General features: G+C 42.7%; 2 protein-coding genes across 2 annotated transcripts in view; both read left to right on the top strand.

Annotated features, from left to right (window-relative positions):
* The first annotated feature begins 3,377 nt into the window (after nucleotides 1-3,377).
* LITAF (lipopolysaccharide induced TNF factor) lies at nucleotides 3,378-10,646 on the top strand. The gene is made up of 4 exons (XM_005522889.3): nucleotides 3,378-3,629; nucleotides 7,510-7,692; nucleotides 8,078-8,234; nucleotides 8,513-10,646. Exons 2-4 carry the CDS (start codon nucleotides 7,515-7,517, stop codon nucleotides 8,619-8,621), a joined length of 444 nt encoding a protein of 147 aa, XP_005522946.1. The 5' UTR covers nucleotides 3,378-3,629; nucleotides 7,510-7,514; the 3' UTR covers nucleotides 8,622-10,646.
* A 5,628-nt stretch (nucleotides 10,647-16,274) lies between these two features.
* Nucleotides 16,275-16,622, top strand: part of APOLTP (apolipoprotein lipid transfer particle homolog) — a 74,263-nt gene continuing 73,915 nt past the window's right edge. Inside the window, exon 1 of the mRNA XM_088064313.1 lies at nucleotides 16,275-16,296. Within this exon, the coding sequence (XP_087920439.1) occupies nucleotides 16,275-16,296 (22 nt within the window). The remainder of the gene's footprint in view (nucleotides 16,297-16,622) is intronic.

Genomic DNA, 16,622 nt, shown 5'->3' with positions numbered 1-16,622 from the left:
CAGAAACTGTGTGGGTTTCCTGGGGCCTAACCCAGGAAGGTTGTTGGGCTGCAGCTCTCTTCCATTGGAGTATGAAATCTGGCACAAAATAACCCCACTTGGGTTGGAAATCTGAGGGACTGAATGCAGCTGGCCTTAATCTCTGGTTATTATCAATTTGGCACTGTAGTCTGGTTGTGTTTAATAAGAACATCCACAATCAAAGACTGACAAATAGTGCTACTTATTGAAGCAACAGGAATACAGATTTGGAATTGCTGTTGATAAATACTGTTACTGCATTAGCACCAGCCAATGGTTAATTAAGCTAAGTTAGCTTCAAGCTAAATTAAAAAATCTGGTTTTTGTTACGCTTCACAGTTAATTAAGCTTGGTTTGACCCAGGTATGGTCTGACACAGAGACACCAAACTTACTAAAGAGGCATCTCTCCTTTGGGGAGGAGAGAGGAGCAAACCCATGTATGAAATGGGGTAATATTCTCATCCTCTACATGGAGGATTCCAAACATCAGTTTTATATTTTCAGATAAATGGAGGTGAGACTGTAGTCAAATATAATTGGTTACTTGTTACTTCCATCTTAGACAGTGGGGAAGAAGGCACTTTCTCAGTTGCATGTTGGTGTATGTTTCATATGTAAATGTACATGTAAATGAGGGATAATGAGGATTTCAGTTACCTTTGGTCAGGCTGAGTTAGGATTAATGGTTGAATCAAAGGCAGAACAGAACCATGATTCTTCAGTATTGCTTCCTCCTCCACTCGGCAGAGGCAGCAGTAAAGGCGATCTGACCTTTGCTTGATCATCTTTACTCCCATCAACATTTTACAACTGCACATCTTCATCACAGAAACATAGAACAGTCTGGGTTGGAAGGGACCTTTAAATATAATTTAAATATCATTTATTTATAATCTCTGCAATGAGCAGAGACACCTTTCAGTAGACCAGGTTGCTCAGAGCCCTGTCCAACCTGGTCTTGAATGTTTTCCGGGACATCCACCACCTTTCTGGGAAAACTGTGACAATGGTTTATCACCCATATTGTAAAAGCCTCCTTTTTTACATCTAATCTAATCTAAATCGACCCCTCCTTCAGTTTAAAACCATCATATCTTTTCCTTTTGCAACAGGCCCTGTTAAAGTTTGTCTCAAATTTTCTTACAGGCCCCCTTCAAGTACTGAAAGGAGCAGTAAGGTCACTCTGGAGCCTTCTTTTCTCCAGGCTGAACAACTCCAGCTCTCCCAGCCTGTCTCCATAGCAGAGGTGCTGCAGCCCTTGGCACATCTTCATGGCCATCTCTGGATTTGCTTCAGCAGCTCCATGCCCTTGTTACATTGAGGGCCATGGATGCAGCCCTGCAGGTGGAGTTTCATGAGAGTGGAGCAGACAGAATCCCCTTCCTTGGTCTGCTGGCCACACATCTCACAGGACCAGATTTCTACTTCTAATAGTTAGTGTATGTGGATAAGGGGGCTGAGGCCCTGTCTCCATACGGATGTGTGAGCACACTCTCTACTTCACTGAGACACTGGGCTGGGAGCCTACACTGCATCCCAGACACCATGCTTAAGCCTCACTCAAGTCAGGTGTAATATAAGCAAGTGCCTCAACTCATGTCCTTGCTCAACCAGACTCATCAATTCTCTGTAGCAAAGCTGGCAATTTTCCACAAGCTTGTCACTGAGAATCAGGAATAAAACTCCTTAACACCAATGAGAAGTAGGCATTACTTTTTATGGTACCTGATGGACAGGATAATTCTGCCTAAGGTGAATGCTTGGCTCAAGGTGGGACAAGTATTTATTAGCAAGGATATACATATTCCTGAGAAAAGTGTTACAGTTTGATACTTTCTGTGGCCACAGGGCTCATTGCCTGGATTGGGCCAATTTGTTCCACTGGCCACTATACAACGTTCCATTAATTGTGACTTCTGTGTAATTTTCCACATGCTCACAGGTGCTGTGGTCACCTGGTCAGTCACAGACTGGCTAAAGCTGATGCTTCTTTCACACATCCAGCTAAAGGACTGGAAAGGCAGAATTAGCAAATGGTGAGCAGGGTTAGAAGGAAGATGAACAGTGAGATGAAATAGTCACATACCAGTATCCATGCCAATATCTAACCTACTTGGACATTTGGTGGAAACAGTAGTCAGGCAAAAAGGAGAAATGTTATTGGGGTCCCCAAGGAGGAACAGAAGCCAGCATCACATCTCATGTGATGCAAAACACAACACATGAGAGAGCATGGCAGCTGGAGTAAGAAGTCTTTCAGTTGAAGGTCATGCCTGATTTTACCCTGGGAGATGTGTTCAGTCATGGCTTCTCTCTTCTGTGGCTCCTAAGCTGCTCATGGCCACCTAGGGAAGGGGATTCAGTAAGAGAACAATTATTCCAATTTTAGTTAATCCAGGGCACCAAAGCCCAAATTACTCATGTTCTGCTTCTGAGAAGAACAATGCATAATGTGATTTCTTAATAATGGTATAAATTGATTCACCTCTAAGTCTAGTTCTAATCTCAGTGCTAATGAATCACACTCCACACTCCTCTCCCTGTTACCCCCAAATCGGGGGTCTGGAGTATTCATGTCCTCAGTACTCTCAACATCTGATGATATCCCCAAGCACCCATACTTGCAGGTGATTCAGTAGATTACTGAGATTGCAGAGCTTCATGTTGGGTTTATCATCACTTTGGGTAAGAGCTCCTTTCATCCTGTAAAACCTGACTCCTTGCTCCAGGACGGGTTTGAATTGAAGCTTTATGTGTGTTCTTTAGGGCAAGGTTCAAGAAAATATTTAAATACAAAAACAGGACTTTAATGGATTTAATGGATGCTTTCAGCCAAAAGGCTTTATGAATGTCCCTGATGATAACCCACAAGGGCTATCAAGTCCCTTCAGTCTAAGGTAGATTCACACAAACCAGTGTGTGAAGCAGTCCCTTTTGAAGTCCGTTTAGAGATCTGTCCATGATTCACTTTTGTGTTATGTCAGAGCTGGACAGAGAGTGACATACACTTGTGCTTTCCAAAGAGTGAATCCAATTCAATTGCTTGTAAAGGCACCTACCTAAACTCACCGAATCTTGTACTTGAAAGTTTTGTTGATCATTTTATGTGTTCTTGTATTTTGTCTGAAATACCCGATCTGGAAATATAAAGGGTATTGTAGAATTAGAGAAGTGATTTCCCTGCAGTGTTACAGAACATGATGCTTGGCAGCGAAGCTGACGGGAAAGTTGAAGATTACTAGTTTAATCTGAGCGAGCTCTTGGCGAAAGCCGCAGAGTTCCCGATCGCCGTGACTGCGAAATGCGTCAGGAGTGCCTGTACTGCCACAGGCTTACCCCACTTCCCGTCCCGTCCGGCCCAGCCGCGCCGCTGCCGGGAGCCGGTGGGTCTGGGGGAGCGGCCGAGGCTGCTCCCGGAGCAGGGCCTGGACGGGGCCAGCTTAGCGCCCTCCCGAGCAACCCCCGCGGCGCCTGCTCGCGGCTCTAGGGGGAAGGGGAGGAGGAAACGCGGGTGGGGACGGGACGGGACAAACCCTGCTGACGGTGGCTGCACCCGGGCGAGCGGAGAGAAGCGGAGAAGAGGGCTGGTGGGCACGGCTCGGCACGGTAAGGGCTGTGCCGCTCAGCCCGGAGCCTGGCGGGGCAGCGGGCAGGGTAGAGCGGGGCGGCGGGGGGGGCTTTGCTGCCGGGCCCGAGCGCTGCCCTCCCCGGGCCGCTCCCAGTGCTCCAATGCTCCGGCCCGGCCGCGGCTCGGGGGCCGGTTCTGCCCCGCAGGAGCCCCATGAACACCGGGAGCAGGTTGGGGCGTTGTGGGCCAGCGGTGTCCCGAGCGGCGCGGTCCCGGTCCCGGGACGGTCCGCAGGAGGCCGTGGCCGACGGTTCCTGCCCTCAGTGATGCGGGCGCGGGCCGAGCGAGGCCGGAGTTTCGCTTCCCCGAGTGTGGCAGGCGGAAGGTGGCCCGTTCCTTAGGGAATGCTCTCAGGAGCCGCGCGGCAGCAGCTCCTCTCGGACCGGCCCTGCCCTGCCCCGAGGAGGGGGTTACTCACAGGAAGCCACCATAGGCATAATCACAGGATTATTCTGAAACCATTGATTACTTGGTAAAAGTAAGACACTAACCTCTGAAATCTCTCCTGCCAGCAGAACACACGGTGCGGTACTATTTCTACTTTGCCAGTATAGAATTCAGTGTGATCTCAATGCCATTGGTTCCTCCTGAAATAATAGTTTGTCGGTCTTTTTTGTTGTGATTACTGGATTTTACTCTCTCACAAATGCCTGAGAAATTTGAACAACTTTGAGATAATACTTCTCAGCAGGTTGGTAACCGAGGAAGTTGTTATGTAGACGAAGTTGATGGTCCAAGAAGGTGTTGTGTTAGTGCTTTGCACTGCAAAAATCCGAGTACTCTGATAAACCTGTATATCCCGCTGGGTTGTTAAAAGAAATAAGCCTTCAACCTGTATTTCATTCTCGGTGTTGCTGACCGGTAGCTGTCTTAGACTCTGATGTGCAGGGAGCCCTCTAAACCACCCGTGGTGTTGGAGGGCAATTTGGGATTTCTAGTGAAGAGGACTGCGTGGGAATTGTTTAATTTAAGGATTAAGTTTTGTCAGATTTCATCAAGAGACTAAGGGAAGGGCAACAACAGATTTGTTTGCAATTTGTAAGCAGTTTTTACTGCTTACAAATTACCAAAAGGTTTTTGGTTGGTTGATTTTTTATATACCAAGCAGAGAGGTGGGTTATTACCTTCTTTTTCTCTTGTCCCCAGCCTAATCTTGAAGATTTGGAGTGTGAAACACACTTGCACATTTGCACTGGCTTTATGAAGTGATGGTTCAAATACCTCTTCAAAATTGACATATAAAGCAGAAGGGACATGAGAGAAATGAAATTGAAAAGCTGAAGTTGTGGTTACATCTACAGTACTTAGTATTTTGAAGAGGCTTTTTTGTAGTCCAAATGTCATCTTGATGTTTATTAGGAAATTTTGTTTTGATAGATAACTTGAAGGAATTTATACATGGTTTTTAGTTTTTTACCATTCACTGTAGTACTTTGTACATGTTATTTGTGCTACAGATTTGAAACTTTAAAAAAAGGAAAGGGATTCCACAAAGTGCTATGAGGACCTGAGACCTGTTCAAATTTTTCAACAGGAAAAGAAAAAAAAAAGTGAAAGTGCAGAAAAAGCACAAGTGATCATGTTTAAATTGAAATGGTTGTTCAAAACCACTTGGTGGTAAGAAATGAACATGCAGCATAATTTAAAAATAAGTAAATATCAAGACTAGAAGTGTTCATGCTGGAAGTTACGATAATTTTGAAATCTATGAAGGGTGTTCAGCTTGTCAGTGAAGCAGAGCTGAGCAGCAGAAGTAGCTGTGTGTTTAACCCTACCTGGCAAATGAGCACCACACAGCTGCTCACTTACTGCACCCCTGAAGAAGCTGGAAGGGTGTGAGAAAACTCATGGGTTGAGACATGAACTGTTTCATAATTGAAATAAAATAACAAAATAGTAATAATTTAATAGGTGTAATGAAAAGGAAAGTAACAGAGGGAAATACAATCCAGGAAGTGAAGCAAATGGGAACAATTGCTCACCACCAACCAACCTTCTGGTTGCCCAGCCAGTCCCTGAGCAGTATTTCTCTTCCAACAACCTTCTTCCTGGTTTTATTGCTGAGCATGATGCTTTTATGGTCTGGAATATCCCTTTGGTCAGCTGGGGTCAGCTGTTCTGGCAGTGTCCCCTCCTGGCTTCTTTGCACCCCCAGCCAAAACCAGCGCACCGAGTGGGGTCAGTATCGTGACTCAGCTCTGTTGTTTAGTCACAAGGAGAAAACTTTTCTCTTCTAAAGAAAACAGATCAGTGTTTATTAAAAGTATAACTGTGAAATACTTGTTGCTATAAAAACTTACTGAGTTTCAACATCTTTGACTGCTGTCTTGTTCCCTCTTCATTCTGCCAAAACTGCAGTGTGAGTATGAGAAAGATGGGAAGGAGCAATGTTTGTCCCAGGCTTACCACAATTACTGCTCCAGCACCTGCAGCTACATGTGTTCTGCACCAGCTCCTGTGTTTGTCCTGGCCACGGGGCTGCCATAAAACCCACACTTGACTGACTACACAATTCCCTTTGTAATACACCTTTCCACATTTCTGCTAAATCTGCTGGGAAGACTGTGGGACTCCTGAAATATATAAATGTTGTTGTTTGCTAGTGTATCCCCATGCCTCCAGTGCTGCCAATTAGTCCTGTGTAACCTGGAAGAGTGAACAAAGTTGTGACAAGTTCTTTATAGAAGTGTTTATAGACCTCACTGAAATCCTGATGAAAGCTGTGTTGTGTGAGGAAGATAATCAGCAGTATTCCAGGGACTTTTCCATGGCTCTGGGAGAGTGGAAAGGCTTCTGTCATTGTTGGAAACTTGTGTGCTGGTCTCACCCAGGCTTTGTGTGGATGGAGTGACACCAGCCCTAAACAGATACTTACACCTGAAATTCTTTCTCTTTGCATGTTGTCCTTTGTATCTGCAAATTGCATCAGTACACTTTCCCTTCTTTTATTCATAGTAGTGCTATGGGTAATTGGAGCTCCTATGTAATTTTCATAGCACCATAGAATTAATATTCCAAATACAGGCTGCCTTTCCCAGATAGTACTGAGTGAAAAGACTTGCATGTGTACAGAGGGATCATATGTATGACAACAGAATGGAGTGTGGCTCTAGGAGAGCTGTCTGATGGTCCTTAGGAGGAGGGGGAAAAAGGAGATGCTAGGTCAGCACTGGTGCCATGAGACCTTGTTCCATGAAGAAAATGGTGGGCAGACTATGGGAAGTGAGTAGGTGGGGAGGAGGAGAGGAAGTCTGCATGGAAACCACAGTCCTTTGTTGGCAGTGGTCCGCATTCCTATCCTCTTCACCAAAATAACAACTGGTGGAGGAAAAGTTGTACTACAAATTCATTAAAATGTAGCTAAGAAGCAAAAATGGCAACCTTAGACATATTTGATAGTTGTAAAAGCTTTGAGTTCAGTTGGACATGCTTGTTGGGGTTTCTTTTTCCTTCAATACAAATACTTCTTTCAAATTACAGCAGAGGTAAATAGTATTTTTTAAATATTTAAACTTCACCACAAACCAGGCTCATGTTGGTTAGCAACAACCATGTGGTCTATCATACTGTTCAGTTTTTCAGGTGAACAAGAGGGATTAGAAATAATGTTCTTAAAGAATTAGAGACTACCAGATAGTTTAGTATACCAATAAAGATGCCCTACCTCCCTGCTTTGGTATTTTTAATTTATAAAGGAAGAATTAGTGCTGGGACAAAGTGTAAAAAAAAAAAAATTATGGTGGTAAAAGTCCCTTTTAATCTAGTTATCTTCTTGCTGTTGAGTTGAGTGTAATTATTTGTCAATTGCCCATAATAAATAATGCCTTTTGTTATGATTTTCTGTCTTTTATGTTTTAGATATAATGGCTACACCAAGTGGCAACCCTGTCCCATCAGCACCACCTTCTTATGAGGAAGCTGTAGCAATCAATATGAACTATCCTCACCCCTCTCCCATCCCTGGCCCTGGACAGAAGCCAGATGGGAAGGGAATGAACCCTCCCCCACACATGGGACAGCCTCCACCAGCAAATAACCCCAGTAAGCCTCCAAAACTCTTCTGTACCTCATGTTAAGGTGGTGTCAAGTGGCTGTATAATAGGTGCTGTCAGAAGGTAAAAATCCTGGTTCACAGGTGTTCACCACCTACCAAAAAATACTATTGAAGAGAATAAGGTGAATCAATTTTTGTGAATCCCTCAGTGTGCACTGATATCAATAACATCATTTGGCTTTCTGCAGTTTTTAGTGCAGCTTTATTTTTAAGGCAGTGTATTTCTGCATTAGGAAATGCCATGGTGATTTCTCTGTTTTGTATTTCATTGCTTTGAACCCTGAATATTTCAGTTGTACCTGGTTTAGAGAAGTTGATTGCTACTCTTTTTTTCCTGTTCCTCATGGAGTAAACAGCCATTTCTCTGCTCAGTTACTGTTCAGACGGTGTATGTGCAGCAGCCAGTACTGTTTTATGACCGCCCGGTTCAGATGTGCTGCCCTTCCTGTAACCAGGTGATAGTGACACGTCTCTCGTATGACTCAGGAGCGTTGACCTGGCTGTCATGTGGTGGTCTCTGCCTGCTGGGGTAGGTCAGCTCCCATTTGAACTTTTACCTTGACTTTTGTTAGCTCTAATGTGTAACTTTGCTTCTAAGCCTTCATGGTCCAATTAGCCTGCACCTGTGTCCTACAGGACCTTAAAGCAGTTCTGGAACATTACAGTAATGGACTCCATAGCCATGTGTGTTCTTCCTAAAGCTTATGGCACCAGTTTTACTCATGGCTTTTGGACAAAATACGTTTTACCTTCTTGCATGTATAAAAAGTGGTAAAGCAGTGTTTTTCTCTTTTTTTGCCTTTGCAGGTGTGTATTAGGCTGCTGCTTAATTCCCTTCTGCATTGATGCCCTAAAGGATGTGGATCACACCTGTCCAAAATGCAGCGCTCTTGTCGGTTCTTACAAACGTTTATAGGCAGTGATTAAACATTGATTGATGAAGTTGTTTCGCACCTCTACAAGCCCTCTCTGAAGCTTCATGGAGACTTCCTGTTTTTTCTGTGAATCCTGTCACTGGAAACCAATAAAAAGTAATGTTTATTGCTAGATGGTTTGAATACGCATTTGCTTGAGAGGAATCTCACTTAGGTCTGTAAAAAGCATACCTAATCTGTATGGATCATTCAGTCCAGCACCAGTGGAGAGCAATGGAGTGTTTCTCTTTTTGCTTTATACAGAACAGGTTGGTGATGTTCTTCAGTTAATCTTGTCTCAGACATGTTGCACATTGTACTTGCATAAAGTCTCAGCACAGAACAAGAGGAGGACGTGTATGGAGGACTATTTAAGCTTGTGCTTCGGCAGCAGCGCTCTTTACAAACTTGCAGGGAGCTGCCTCAGAGACAGGTGCCCCTCTTTGAAAAAAGAAATTGTTTGTTGTCATCTTTTCATGAGCACTAGAATTCATTTTAAAACTTTTATAGTTGGAAGAGAACCAAACCTAGAGGCTTTTTACTTCTTGGAGGTTGCTTTTCCAAATGGACCACTCAGGTTGTGCAAAAATAGTGATTGAATCTAGTATCTGAATTTTCTTGCCAGTTTCAAGTCTAGTCATGTCTCTAATCTGAAGTAAAGATGTTCATATAGGAGATATTTGTTCAGTGGCTTTTGTTAGGCTGGAGGCTTTCCTGCTGGTGGTTGAAAGTCTGTGTAGTGTTTTCTTCACCCCAGTGGAAATGTCCAGAGGGCTGTGGTTGGAACATTGGAAAACTTCCTTTATGTAAATCAGGTGATCAATCATAAACAAACCTCAGCCTTATCTTAAGGCTTGAATTCCACCTGAAACACATAAATAAATCACCTGGGCTTTTAGTTGTTGGTCTGCATGTTAATTATTGTTTCTTCATTAAGAAGGTAAAACGTTTGTCAAGGAGTTTCTCTGATTTTTCTAAACTAAATGACAGATAAGTTCTGCTTTTAGAAGCTTAAGCTGGATATGCTAATTTAAGATGATAATCACAAAAAATTAGGGAATGAGGCTCTGAAGGTTAAGGTGATTTCTGTGTCATAAGCAACTTGATCAAACAACATTTTGATGCATATCACAGAATCCAAATCACAAAATCAGCTGGGTTGGAAAAAAGCCTTTGAGATCCTTATGTCCAGTCTGTGTCCTAATGCCACCTTATCAACCAGACTGTGGTGCTGAATACCACACCCAATGTTTTCTTAATACTTCCAAGGCCAGTGACCTCACCATCTCCCTAGGCAGTCTTTTCCAATGTCTGATCACCCTTTCTGTAAAAATCTTCTTCCTAATGTCCAGCCTAAATGATACCTGTCCAGAAAAGGCAGACAGGTGTTTAAACAAGGCTGTGTTGGTAACACTGTATTAGTATCTGTAAATGTAAAAAGCTAAAATAAAAAAAAAAAAAAATACTCCATTTAGTGTTCTTGCCAAATGTGCCTTCTGTAAATATTCAGTATAAGTTAGTTTTTCAGGAATCTTCCAACACTTTATGTTTGAAATCCAGTAATTCTGTAGATCATGTACAATCTCTAGGCCTTGTCTTAACTATGTTTTCTAAACTGCTGCTGCTTTTGGGTCAGTCTGCAAGTGATTTAAGAGTTTCCTTGTGTATTTGGAAAAGGTTTCTGGTCTATTCGTGCCGTAAGAATGTATGGATGCTGAATGCGAGAAAGCAGCACAGTGTCTGTGTGGAATCAACATGTAACTTTCTCAGACTGGCCTGATAAAGTGTGGCCTGAGAAATATAAGGAGGAATCCAAACAGTCCTTAGAGAAGGAAGACAATCTTTGCAGGTGTTGTTTTTCGCCTTGTTTACTTGTAAGAAATGGTCAAGGGGTGTTTTTTCTAACTGTCCAGTGATGGTGATGTGTTGGTTTAATGACCAATGAGAGTTTTACCTTTTTGGACCTTCTTGGACCTGTCTATAAAAGAAGATAGGGAAGAATAAAACTTGCTCTCTTCTGCAACCAAGCCAGAGAGTCTGTGTCATACTTTCACTGTTCCTAATACAGTGCAACAAGAATGTACATCAGCAGCTACTAACTGGCAAGAGAATGATGGAGATAAAAAGCTGGTAGTTTTGTAGTTTTCCATCTTGATGATGTGGTACCAACAAGTGCTTTTGTCTGCTGGTGCACCACCATAGTGCTCTCGATGTTCTTGAAGGGCTTGGGTGATGCTGCATTGAATTTTCTGTTTTGGTGACATGAACAAGTCCTGTGTCTTACTGGGAAGCAGAATTCCCCACTGGGTGTCACAGAAAATGTGATTCTTGCCAGTTTATTGTTAGAGCAAGACAGAAAGAAGCAATGAAGCTTGCAGTGTTTCCAAACTTGGGATTTGGTTGCATGGTGGGGAGGATTTTTAATTATTTTAGTACCCTGTCAGTCTGGTCGGGATAATCCTGCCATATATTCATTTGGTAAGTCTTCCAATTGTTATTCCCTTAGTTCCCCTTTTCTCTCCAAAGTGATGGCTGGAAAATCTGAGGTGGTGGCACCAGAATGCAAAACACCAAAAGAAATGTTTTGATTTATGTGCACAGTCCATTGATTCTCTTTAAGTTCCTTGTATGGATTGAGAATAGGACACACAGTGTTGGCAGCTCTTCCTTCTAATTCAGCATTCTGCAAAGTTTTCTGCTGCCCCTTCTATAGCTGTTTCCTTAAATGCAAAGCCTGTGTTTGTTCTCTTGTGTATGGAATGATCTACAGACTGTGCCAAAGTAACCTGCTTTGTTAAACCTACCTTGGACAAACAAATGCAGGATATAACTTGCTTTGTGTGAAAGCACTTTGTGTTTGATTATGTTGAAATTACTGTTTGTTTTTAAAACTGACTCTATTTAAAATAAAATCTGTGTCTTTCCTATCTAATGCTTGTAATTGGAAAATGATAATATTTGGAATGTTTCCAAACACACGGATGGCTAAAATGTTAAATGAAGAAAAGTAGTTACAGGGAGAAATTTTTCAGAGCTGGGCCAAGTCTCTGATAAATGGCATTGTCTGCCTTGCAGACCAACTGTCCCACAGAGAGCCACACTGAAAATGTGTTGTTTTCCTGCAACTCGGGTACTAGAAATATTTTTTCAATTCAAACTGTTGGGTAAAACTTTCACTTGCAATGCAACTAAACATAGAGATATATGGCTCCATGTTCACATACCAGGAAAATATATCAAATATCATTGTACTCAATAGGAAAGAATCACTGCTGATCATGTGAGAATACACTACTTTCTTTCAATGTCTAAATTTTTGTTTGGTTGTATTTTTTGTGAGGTGCAAAAAGTACAGGAAGGCAAGGTTAATACTGAAACAAGTTTGTTTCAATGCATTGATATTTATTATTTTTATTAAGCAACTTCAGGGTTATTTTGGTAGTGAGTGTTGTATGAAGAGTTTTTCCTTGGTAAGGTAAACTACAGAAGGAGCAGTGCAGACTTTATGGACTCAAGCCGTTTTCACATAAAGAAGCAGCACAGGCCATCTGAAATCCTCTAGCCTTACATTACAGATTCAGGTAAAACCTTCCCTACACCCACTTTCATGAGCTTTCCAGGATGACTTTGCTTTCTGTTACACTTTGATGGTGTTATTTTCATTAGGCTTCTAATTTTAATAGACAGAACTTGCACAATGTTCAAATTCTGATGAGGCTTGAGCCAGAAGGAAATAAAACTTGTTTTGTCATGCAAAGAGGATCCAAAATAAAAGTTGTTAAAACAAGTAAAAGGCAGCTGATACCCCTGCAAGAGGGAGTTGTTAAGCAATTTCAGTGGTTTAAAGAAGCTGCTATTTATTGCAGTGTTTGTGAAAGCACTTCCGGCAGTCTAACCAGGAGGATTTTTTTAAGAAATGATTGGTCTACTCAAACCTAGTTAATAATACAGCTATAATATAATTCATAACTGAGCAGCAGGAGGCCAGTAATGGAGTACACAATGTCATCCTTGGCATAAAAACTAAGAAGTGCAAGTCCTGTGACAAAGGTGTAAAGTTTTTGTAGTTCAGGTGAATGCATTTTGTGGCAAATTAACTTTTGTGTTCCTATTTCCTTCATAAGATCCAGCAATATGATTTATTAAAATTATTTATTACAATTTATTTTCTTTAGGATGACTTTTAATGTGTTTTGTGTGAGATGAATACTCTCATGTATGATATGCTGGGTGTGAATCCAGTATAAAAATAAATTTGCCAATGAGCATCTTAGGACTTTTTCAAACCAGGACACTAAAAGGTGCATGTGAAACCTATTGATTTCAAAGGAAGTGCTTCTTATAACCATTAACATTTTTTGTTGTTTTTTAATTTATTTTTTAAAGAAATTGAAAATTTGATGTCTGACCAGCTAGTTGTGTGGTCTGGAGGTGCTGAAAATAGCTGTGCCCAAGCTGAGAGTAAACCAAGAGTCAGTAGGCGGCCTTTTGAAAGTCCTTTTGTGGTTGGCCTTTTTGCTTCACACTGTAGCTTTGTCTTTGTAACAAAAAATTATCCCCAAAAAGCAGCTTCAGTGAGCTCCAGAGGACCATTACATTAACAGGGTTATGACAGACACTGCTCTAGGACTTAAAGTCACAGTGTATCTGAATGAAGCAAGGGGTTAAAAAAAGCATTAGGGGGAAAAAAAAACAAACCCAAAGCAATTACCATCTCTTGCTCCCCACAGCCTCTGAAGTACCATCTCCTGGTGCTACTCTGAGTGCTCTGTGTCTTTGTAACTAACACAAAACTAGTAGTACTCAGGCACATGCCTCTTAAAATACTCTTATTGTTCACGAAGTAGCGCTTAAGATTTTTATTTTTACTCTAGGATAACAGAATAATAGAATCGCTAAGGCTGGAAAAGACCTCTGAGATCACTGAATCCAGCCATTAACCTCCAGCTCCACCTTTCAGCCATGTCCCTAAGCACCACACGGACGTTTTTTCTGAATGCTTTCAGGGATGGTGATTGCAGCACTTCCCTGAAATTGCTTCCCAATGCCAGACCACTCTTTTAGGCAGCTAAGAGGGAAGGTCCCTCCTGGGACTTATTTTCTCCAGGCTGAGGCCCCCCAGCTCCCTCAGCTGTTGTTCATCAGTCTAATGAGGAGCTCCTCTGCACGTCTCGAAATGGACACCGGGCTGGAGGTGCGGCCCCATCACCCCGTTTCTCCGCAGTCATCGCTGACCCTTTAGCTCTGCCCGCCCTCGCACCGGCTGTGCCGCGGTTTCCTCGGCTGATCCTTGGCGCTCGGAGGCCGAGTTTGGGGACTGTCCGCCGGGGAGCGGCCGCTGCCACAGCCCTGGGGCGGACAGGTGGCCCCTCCGCTTAATTTCGGCTGGGAAAACGCCCTAGAAAGCGTTGGTGCCTCGCAGCGCTTTCGCGGCGTTTTCCCCAGAGGTGGGGGGCGTTCGGGCTGATGTCCCCGGAGCGCTGCCCCGGACGGTGCCCGGCGCTGTGAGGGGGGGGCTCCGGGACCCGCCCGGCCCTGTGAGGGGGGGCTCCGGGACCCGCCCGGCCCTGTGAGGGGGGGCTCCGGGACCCGCCCGGCCCTGTGAGGGCTCCGCAGGCTCGATTCGGGTCCATAACCAGGCGGAGCTCCCGGACACGAGAGGACTGCGAGCACACAGGTGGGTGTGGGACCCTGGCCAAAGACACTTCCCTCCTGCCTTAGGCTCTTAGGGCTAAACGCCAGTGTTACAATAATATTAATTTAATATTATTTGTGGGGCCTATACAGAGCAGACTTTGCCAGTTTGTAAAAGCTCAGGTTTTCTTGGCAATAATAATGAACAGGTGTCCACAGATAGGCTTACCCTGTTGTGTGACAGATGGTACTTTTTATTAAATTAATTTTCCAAACTTGAGTTCAGTATCCATTAAAATGGATTAATACTTTTCTGAGACTTATAGACAGCATGGGTCTCTTGTCATTAAACCAGTGTGTTTGCAGCATGTGTGCCAGATTTTTTTTCCATCTTTTAAGACCATCTAGGACAGCAACATGCTGGAAATTTCTCTTCAGGAGGTTCTTTTTCTGCCTGTTTTGGGGATGGTGGTTTGAACTTTTAGAAAAACCTCACCTAGTGTGAGGTAGGAAAAAATGCTTACAAGATGTTGGGTCTCGGGCTCCATCCTGCACTTGCCAACAACTACATGAGGGAAGTCACATGAGTTAAGTGCACAGGACACTTATGTGGTATTTTATCTTAAAGGTTTGACTTCAGTGTGCATTTAAGACCTAGCTGCTATTCAGGCATTTAATTCCATATTTAGATATTTCCATAAAAACTGCCCCAAATCTGTGCTCTGCTGAAAACAGCAGTTTGAAATGTTTTTATCAAAAAAAGCTCTAGAGTTTTGTTTGTGAATTTCTTTGTTCTTGGGCCTATGAAATTGTCAAGATTCAAGCAAGCTCAGATTTACAAATTCTTGAGCATGTTCATAGCCCAACCATAAGATATTTTTCCTTTTTCTATTAGTATAGTTTCTTCCCTAAGAAATGGGAAGCTACAAAGCTTTTAGAAAGCCTAAGTTACACTCTGCACTTGAACTATCACTAGTGTCATGATAAAGCAGAAATTCTCTTTAGTTTCAGTGTTGTTGTTCCTACTGACTTTAATGCAAATTTTTTGCTTTAAAGATGTTTTTTTTCAATAGCCATGTGAAATACGTTGAAAAATCTTATTATATAAACAGTTTAAAGTCATATTGGTGTGGAAACTGGGCAGTAGTAGTGATTCAAGAAGAAAATTGTCACAATATAGAAATTTTCTGGTAAATTCATCATGTTTTTATGCTCCTGCCCAGTTATTAACTTTCCTGCCTCTATCCATATTGCTGATAGTAGACCAAGAGCTAAATGTCTGCTTACTAGGAGTACACACTATGCCCAGATGAAATTAGAACTTAAAATTAGAACGAGTACCAGACTGAGTAGCTTAGCAGAGTTAAAGTGGCAAACTCTGCAAGTAGTTTTCCACAATGAAATCTCTGAAGCAGTTTCAAAGTTAAAATATTCTGAAAAATCACTGTGAAGGCAGAAGAAGGCTTTCTTAGTTACTGCTTTGGGTTGGTTCTAAGAAATTTGAGCTGCTGCATGAAATATTTGGAGTTTTTTTAATTCAGTTTCAAACCTAGACTGACTCTGAGTTTGCCATTTGGTTAGTCAGGGATTTTGATAGAGGGGCCCAGATTAGATCATGGAGTATTTTATTAACTCTTTAGACTGGAATTGCTCTCTCACCTTCTTTAGTCGTTGATGTTTGCAAAGCACACTCAAGAAGCTGACATTTGTAAGCATTTCATGAGCAAATGTTGTGTGATGGAGGAAGTAAGTGCAGGAAAGAGGCCATAGCAGCACAAACCTAGCGGGGGAGAGTAGTACCAGTGACTTGGTCGCTGCTACTCACTAGATAACCAGGGATTGTTATCTAAATTTCTATTTGTGACTCTTGTTTGAAGCAAACAGCAGCTCAGTCTAGACCAGAGGGCTTGCAGCAGGAGGAAACAAATGTTTACCTGCCCACACAGCTTCCCTGGGAGGTGTTGGCACACAAGGTGCAGCTGAGCTGTGGCAATCAGTTCTGTTACTTGTGGAGACTGAGCATGGGCTCAGAGTACATGGGAAGTGAGGGAAGAGCTCCAGGCCTGGAAGAGGGTGCCTAGAAAGTCTGTGTCTGATGTGTTGTACAAACCTGATTGGTACCAGCAGCACGGTGGTTCAGTGGTTTTGTGTGCTATTCACACACAGTTTTACCCATTTGAGGTTTGGAACTTTGTTTAGTGGGATGAGTGCCTCTCATGAACTTGCTTGCTCCTGATGGAAACACCTTCCCTTTAGTCCCAAAGCTTTGGCTTTCATCCTATGTACTTTTTGGTTGATTAATCATCACGGAGGGATTGCTAGGAGGACTTTTACTTTTGTTTATTTAGCTTATATTCACTGCATGGGAT

This window comes from Pseudopodoces humilis, chromosome 18 (genome assembly GCF_049639895.1).
Source record: "Pseudopodoces humilis isolate 2021_Gansu_Grassland_sample_001 chromosome 18, ASM4963989v1, whole genome shotgun sequence".
Taxonomy (NCBI): domain Eukaryota; kingdom Metazoa; phylum Chordata; class Aves; order Passeriformes; family Paridae; genus Pseudopodoces; species Pseudopodoces humilis.
This window is presented reverse-complemented; position numbering and strand designations above follow the sequence as displayed.

Excerpts from the sequence above, each read along its gene's own strand:
- LITAF (XM_005522889.3), top strand. The coding sequence starts at position 7,515 with ATGGCTACACCAAGTGGCAACCCTGTCCCATCAGCACCACCTTCTTAT. Across the intron at positions 7,693-8,077 it reads TCCACCAGCAAATAACCCCA|TTACTGTTCAGACGGTGTAT; the intron begins GTAAGCCTCCAA and ends TTCTCTGCTCAG. Across the intron at positions 8,235-8,512 it reads GGTGGTCTCTGCCTGCTGGG|GTGTGTATTAGGCTGCTGCT; the intron begins GTAGGTCAGCTC and ends TTGCCTTTGCAG.